The sequence below is a fragment of the Muscardinus avellanarius genome (assembly GCF_963383645.1).
Source record: "Muscardinus avellanarius genome assembly, chromosome: 11".
NCBI lineage: Eukaryota > Metazoa > Chordata > Mammalia > Rodentia > Gliridae > Muscardinus > Muscardinus avellanarius.
This window is the reverse complement of record NC_137797.1, coordinates 83,353,829-83,361,864: the sequence shown is the minus strand read 5'-3', so window position 1 is coordinate 83,361,864 and position 8,036 is coordinate 83,353,829. Positions and strand designations below refer to the sequence as shown.

General features: G+C 37.2%; 1 protein-coding gene across 2 annotated transcripts in view; it reads right to left on the bottom strand.

Moving 5' to 3' along the window:
- Window positions 1-5,993: 5,993 nt before the first annotated feature.
- The window catches only part of CPNE8 (copine 8), a gene marked incomplete at both ends in the record, with an annotated part of 248,034 nt that continues 245,991 nt past the window's right edge, over window positions 5,994-8,036 (bottom strand). For both annotated transcript variants that reach the window (XM_080705259.1, XM_080705260.1), the window contains one exon: window positions 5,994-6,182. In XM_080705259.1, coding sequence (XP_080561385.1) covers window positions 5,994-6,182 — 189 coding nt within the window. The remainder of the gene's footprint in view (window positions 6,183-8,036) is intronic.

The window sequence follows — 8,036 nt, the reverse complement described above, 5'->3', positions numbered from 1 at the left end:
TTCTTTTTAAAAATTACCAAATCAGTCTTACAACCTTTTTATTCACTTATTTTGTAAGGTGAAGAAAAGCTGTGAAAGTGTACCTATTTTTAACTCAACCCCAAGCATATTTCTTCTTTCATCCTTCCTCCTAATTTGTAAGGTCAATGATATCCACTCTGATAGCACACCCTATTTGACTGATAGCACACCCTATTTGTATGAAATCAGCTTATTTAAATGCATTATGAATGCCCAGCAGGCCTGCTTCATGGAAATCAAATCAGTGAATAACTTCATGATGAGAAAATCACGAGGTCATGGCCACTGTTGATTTAAAACTAAATGAGCAGATCATTAAATTAGTTTGCTTTTGATTTTTCCATGATAAAAGCTCAGTGGCCATCTTCCTCTTAGATGTTGACACTCAGAACATCTCAGGAAATAGAAGCAAGCCCAACCCAGTGTTCAAACTGGGGTAGGGTGATGTAGCATGAAATAATAAAAAACTCAGCCTTATGGTTTGAAAAGTTTTCTCAAAACCTGCTCAGAAGTTTTTGATGTGATGTGGATTATATCTTTGCTGTAATCTGAGTACAAACATGGTTAGAGACTGTGTTTTATGTTAGCTTATTATGTTTAGTTATGAGTGAAGTGCTCCATAAATAAGCTTTCCTTCTCTCCTTTTTTCTTTCTTTCTTCCTTTCTTACTCTATCTCTTTCTTTTTCTTTCTTTCCCTTTTCTTCCTTTTCTCTTTCTTTCTTTCTTTCTTTCTTTTCTTTCTCTTTCTTTCTTTTTCTAATTTTTTTTTGGTTCTGAGGATTTAACCCAGAGGCATTCTACCTTTGAGCTACACCCTTATCCCTTTTTATTTCTCAGTTTGAAACAGGGTCTCACTAAATTGCTGAGGATATTCCTAGCTCAGCCTCCAGAGTTATAAATACAGCTCAAACAATAACTTGTGAGATAACACTTATGTTTATTTTGTAGTCCCCACTCTCCCATCCTGAAAAAATGCCCTTTCAAGCATCTGTATGTATACTCACGATACACTACATTTTCTCTCATCAAAATCATTTCTAAACAAAAAGTCTGATGATTTTTTGAAACAATTCTTGGTGCAAATAATCATATCACTACATTTATAAAATATGCTTATTAATGGTTAAACCTTTTGTCTCAGCACCACCTTAGATTTTGTGGAGTGAAAGACTGCCTATTGTTAAATGACTTTCAGTAGAACAGATTGAGGGGTGTTTGATGGAAAGGCAGGGACTAATTACACATCAGTGGTAAAGGAAGAAATTTAGTCTTCTAGAATTGCATTTATCCTAAAGTCAACAAATCAAAACAAAGTCCCAATTGCTTTGATTCTATGCTTCCATGTCCTGTGGGTTATTTGATGATAGATCAAGGACCCTATTATTTCTGTGTAAGAGAAAAGTGCTATTTACCTCATAGTTTGTGAGGTCAAAGAACATGGTGCTGACCCTGCTGTGAAGTTCTGGTGAAGACCTCCTCTGTTGTATCACATGGTGAATGGTTATCATGATGCCTCCTTTCTTTACAAATTACCCATCCTCAGATATTTTGTTATGGTAATTGAAAAAATGGACTAATACAGAATAGTAAGTAGAAATATTTGAAGGCAGAGCCTGTTGTAAGCACAAATTGAGACATTATCTCTATAGTGCAGAGCCTCTACTACTTCCTTCTTAAGATGTCCTGAGGATAGCCAATGAGGATACTAGAGGCTAGAAGCCACAATTACTCCAGGAGTACACTACTCCAAAATCCACATCTGGAACCCATCTGCAAGGCAGACATCTCTAAGTCATGGGTCACACACTGATGAGAAAGCTCTGCAAAGTGTGAGTTTCTACAAGTAGATTTTCATCCTCATGGAGTAATACCACATATACTTAAAGAAAACCAATTTGACCCTCAGATCAGCATTATTTTTTATTAGGAAATTTATTGGTTTTGTGCTGAAAGAAATTATTCTTTGAGTTTTTAGTAAGTATATTGCCATTTTTGTGTCATATAAATAAATAATAATTAAATATGCACAAGCTGAAAAGTACATGCCTTTCAATAAAACCTTTGGCACTTGTGAGTCTTATAAAAAATTACCTTATCCTTGTAAGAGCAATCTCCTATGTTTTAGCAGATAGAACAAAATGATGGGATGCCACAGTTTTGGACTGAGCTTTTGCAGTAGGAACCAACAAACCAGAACAAACCAAAATGGAGTCACTCTTGCTAAATGCCACATAAATTAACAGAGGCTTTGAAGAAGCAGATAGATCTCAAAACTGACAAGATTTCCCTTGAAAAAGATTTCAGTCTACCTTAGTCAAAATGATAAAGACATTTCCTCTGCTTTAGTCTATATAAAAAGGTAACCTGATATTAACCAATCAAATTTTGGTCTGTTGTTCTATTCTTTTGTCCCAACTTTAGGAAACCCACTATTCTGCTGGAAGAATTTTAAATTTTCATTCTGTTTTTAGAATGAAGGCTCTCCTCATTCATAAATTCTAAATAAATGCCAAGTAAATTTGTAACTAAACTTGTTATAATTTTATCTTCTGGTAGTAATTTTAAAAAATACATGAGACTACTTAATAATCTCTACTAAGTATCTCTACTAAATTCATGTTCCAGGACTTTTTCCAGCACCGTCCATCATCACACATTAACATTCAGAGCCATCTTCACCTCTTCTTTCCTCCCTGTTAAATGTAATAGAGTATTTTAAAAGAAATGACTGAATGATCTGATATTAATTGCAGCAGTTAAACATCCTAGTTACACATTAAACTGGAAAGCATTTAAAATTTACCTTTATCCAAGTGTCACAACGTTATAGACTCTTAGAATAGGGAGATGAGATGGCTCAGAAAATGTATAGTATTTTAAAAATCATGAAGTAGTAAATATGATAAGATGTAATGCAAAGATGAGTAATGCAAGGGTGAGCTCAATTCAGCTAACACCAATTCAGTTAGCTGAATTGAAAGGAACACAGTTAAGAGGAGTTGGGGCTTGAGCTGGAAAACACAAAGAATGCTCTAAGTGGACACTGGAGGAGAGGGCTCCATCAAAGAGTGTGGGTACTATGACCTAGACTTCAGATAGACCCAGATCAGTTGGGGAAAACTGATGAGACAGGTTTGGACAGTTTTAACATTCATTTGAGAAGTAATGGGACTTGATACCATTTAACTGGGTGAGATAGGAAGATGGAGATGATGAAATAGAAGGCTGAGAGTTCATCTTGGAGATATAATAGTGAGGAATTTGAAGCTTTCATCAGAGAGGAATGGAATGGGATAAAAAAGAGAAAAGTATTCAAAGCATCCTTGGGACTCCCTAGGGCACACATTTCTAGTCTAGGATTTGTTTCTTTAGCAGAGTCAATGACCTAACTCCTCTCAGTACACACTGTTCTTGTTTCTCATTATCCAGTGTCTGGATTTTCCTGATATCCCATCTGTAGGTGCAGCTATTGCTATGAATTGAGTTTATGGAGTATGTTTTTGGTATTTCTAATTGCACAGCTCCTAACAACATCTCAAAAAATTAAAAAAAAGTGTCTGCAACAAATATTTTCACAATAGCAATGAGATCTTCTTTGGTTCGTCTTCATAAACCACTTAATACTTTCAATCTTGGTTTCTTTGTTTAATCCAGTGAAAGACAAGATTAATCTTGTAGAGAAGTAACCTCCCATACCTTTCTGATTATTGATCTCAACCACACAAGGGCAATCTCTATACCTGAAATTGCTCTATTCCTGGCCATCTGTCCCCATGAGGTTTGGGTATGCTATTATCATTATTATTTATTTATTTTTTGGTGGTACTGGGGGTGGAACCCAGGGGCCTTTTCTACCTCTGGGCTATACTCCCAGACCTAGTTTTTTATACTTTATTTAGAAACGGTCTCATCAAGTTGCTGAGAGTCTCACTAAGTAGCTGAGGATGGCTTCGAACCTGTGCGATCCTCCTGTCTCAGCCTCCCAAGCTCTGGGATTACAAGCGTGTACCATCATGCCAGGCAGGCATGCTATTATTTAAATAAGAACATATACACCTTTCATTCTGGTCAGTTCAAAGGAAAATAATTGGCATTTGACAAGAAGTAAAAAATATTGATCATATTTTTTGTGTATTTTTTGACTAATAAAGGTAAGTTAAAAAGATCTGCAGGTTATCTGGGCGTGGTGGCGCATGCTTGCAAACCTTGCTCTTGGGAGGCAGAGACAGGAGGATCGCGCAGGTTTGAAGCCAGCCTTGCTGGGTTAAGAGACCCTGTTTCCAAATAAAAATATAAAGTAGGTCTGGGAGTGTAGGCCGGAGGTAGAAGGGCTTCCAGGAACCCCAGTACCACCAAAAAGGAAAATTAAAAAAAAAAAAAGATCTGCAGGATAGTAAATTAGAGTGACATAAATGTTTGAGATGAATAAAGGAAAGAAAGCATTAGACTCCATGTCATTCATACATGAAATGCACAGGACAAGTAGTTATCCTTTTAAAGATTTTAATACATACTTAAAAATGGACAATTTCGTATTATAGTTATGTACCATTGATTCTGTTAGATATGTGGCTTTATGTATCTTTTTTCAGTAAAATAGTTTCATGCTTATAAAAGTCATCTTAGGTCAAGTTGGGACAAAGAGAACAACAGAGAATAGAAATAAATCACTTAATAAATAGAGTATAGGTAAGGAAAAGATATTATAAAGCAGATACACTGTTGACACAAAAGAAAAAATAAATACACTTCTCTATTTTTTGAAGGCAATTCACAATCATTTCCAGGAATTCTGTGAGAATTTAAGGCCATTTTTTTCTAAAGAAATGCTTTAATTTAGACACAACTTCACAAAACTGGAATTCTTGTAAAAACTGTACATGCAAAAACCTTACAATTAATTGTGGACAGGCAGATCAGTATATAGGAGTAGGTTATTTCACAAATGTGCTGTGCACTAAGTCACATGGTTATAAATATTGAACTGTGAATTTCACAAAAGACTCCAATCTGTGCACCCTGCATGGCAAAGTGGAATGGTGAGAACAAGGAATCTCAATCAGAGAGCCAGTATCCCTTTGAATTAAATTATCTAGACAAGATAGAAGGGAATAAAAAGTTTAAAACATCTGCTACATGGTTCAGAGTTAAATATTCTTGTTTCAGACTTTCTAAAAAGCATTATACAATAAAGAGGCTACTTTTCATACAAAGTATTTTCTGGGCATACAGTTCACAAAGTCTGACTCTATATTACGTCTACTTAGTGTCACAAACAGAAATCCACTGCAGTCTAAATTTAGAACCCGAACTCCATGAAATATGCATGTATTTTCACAGAACACACATCTGCTAAGCTTCAACTCCTGCACTCATAAACATTGCAGAGAAATTAATTACTAAGCAGAAATATGGAAGCATCTCTCTCCTTATTTGCAATTGGATTTGTCCAGACAGTCATTCAAAGAGATATTGCTCTTGTGATTATAGCTATTGCAATTTAGAAGACCAAGGATTCAATATTCAAAATTCTTATTTTTAAGAACAGTTATAAAAGTATTGAAATTTAAAAAGTAGTAACATGTAAACATTGATACAGAGAGACTGCTCTCCTATACATATAGCAGTCAAGGACAATATTGGAATTAAAAACATAGTTTGTGCTTTTCCCAACAATACATTGGAAATTAACTATTCAATTAAAAAAAAAACCTAAAGATTCAGAGGAGACATCCGTACTTTTTACTTTGCTTCAAGCATTTAAACAAATTTTCTGTTGCTCATGCAACAACTATTTACAGTTTTGGTTTAGGAAGAGAATTAATTTTGGATCCAAGAAAGCACAAGAACAAGGGCTGCTGAAACCAAAGCGAGAGATGTCTCTCATCCCCTGGTTCATTACAGAGCACCAGGCGTGGAGCAGGGTCTCAGCAGTCCCGACAGAGGGTGGGCACGCTGGCGTGCGGCACAGTCAGATCTGCGTCTGCAGCACGTGGGCTGGGGGCGTGTAAGGGGGCGGCGCCGGGGAAGGCTTGATCCCGCGGGCCCGCATGTATGAGAGGAACTGCTCTGGGATCTCCGCCAGCACGTCCTTTGCCAGCCTGGCCATACTCAGGATGTGGTTCCCGCTTCTGTCGATGTAGTCCCTGAAGGGCACAAACTGAAAGAGGCGAAAGAAAGTTATTTCACCGTAGTTGGCTCAGCTATCATCATGAACGTCAGGGCGAGGAAACATCTGATTACAGGAGAATCAGGGAAGCCTGGCGACCATGACCATTAACAACACATTTAAAAAATAGCTGATAGCCGGGCGTGGTGGCGCATTTGTGTGTGTGTGTGTGTGTGTGTGTGTGTGTGTGTGTGTGTGTGTGGTACTGGGGTTACTGGAAACCCTTCTCCGGGTTACACTCCCAGACCAATTTTATATTTTTATTTGAAAACAGGGTCTTTTAAACCAGCGAGGCTGGCTTCGAACCAGCGCGATCCTCCTGTCTCCACCTCCCAAGCTCGGGAATTACAAGCGCGCACCCGGCTGGTGCATGCTTTTAATCCTAGCATTTGGGAGGCTGAGACAGGAGGATCCGGGTTCGAGGACAGCCTCGCTACTAAGTGAGGCCCTTTGCAACTCAGTGAGACCCTGCTTCAAAATAAAGAATAAAAAAATAGGGCTGGGGATGTAGCTCTAATGCCCTTTGGTTCCAGTACCAGTACCGCAAAATAAAATAAACAAACAAACAAACAATAGCTGATAAACTACAATCAGCTATCACAGTAACCTAACCTTTCTAATCCATGCTTTACTCAAAAAAACAAGAGCATACAATTCTCTCTCTCTCTCTCTCTCTCTCTCTCTCTCTCTCTCTCTCTCTCTCTCGTCTCTCTTTCCTTTTTTTGGTTTTGTTTTCACTTTTTCCTGTAGTATCTCATACCACCTAGTCCTGCCTAACATGCTCCTTAGGTTCCTGCAGTGTTTGGGGTTCGACATCTAGACCCATGGGGCGCTTCAGTGAATACATGTCTCATTCAGCTTCAGTTACAAAACTCTTTTTAATGCAGCGCAAGGAATACATATAGTCAATTCAGTGTAAAATGGTATGTATATCATTAAAGAGTTCTAAATATGCTGTTAGTTATCACTAGAACATCAATCACATGGACAAGCAACATAAAGTTCATAGATTCCTATCAGTACCCTGGACAACTCCATGTACTACCTTACAAAAGATGCTGGCTTCTTAATACTATTTGGGAAGGCAAAAGAAAGATCTTGGTATGAGATTTTGGCAGACTACTTATTGAAATATCACCATTCTTATTTCTATATCACATAAAAAAGACTGCTCTATCTTTATAGAAGCTCAACATTGAATATTCTAGCACAAGAGTGCCTTGTTCCATTCTCATTAGCGTGGAAACTCAAGGTAATGAGCACTGTGCCATTCCAAGGCACAGTTTCCCTCAAGGGACATGATAGTTCTTGAAACAACCTGGAAGAGACTGGGATTGTTGCTGCTGTATAGTTTGTGAGCACACATTTTTGGTCTTCAGAGAAAAGACATAGTGAAGAAACTTTAGAATATTAAACACTTTCTGAGTATAAAATTTGAAAGTTTGCATCAAAAGGTTTTTTTTTTTCTTCCAGAGAGATAGTAATAATATTTCTAGTGTCATACTGTCACAATTGTTTCAAAATTATTTAAAAAAAAACCTTGCTTTTTATTTAAATGGATTCTCAAGATGTGCCTTTAGAAACAACTGTTACTAGATTGCTACAGGTACACCAGGTTATGATTTTAGAAAATCAAATAGCAACTGTGATGTCTTTTATTTGGTGAAAGCAATTACTTAAAGAAAGAAGAAAGACCAGGTATGGTGGCCCATGCTTGTAATCCCAGCATTCGGAAGGTTGAAACACGAGTATCACAGTTTGCAGACAGCCTCCGCTACTACTTAGTGAGGCCTTTTACAACTTAGTGAGACCCTGTTTCAAAATAAAGAATAAAAAAGAGGTCTG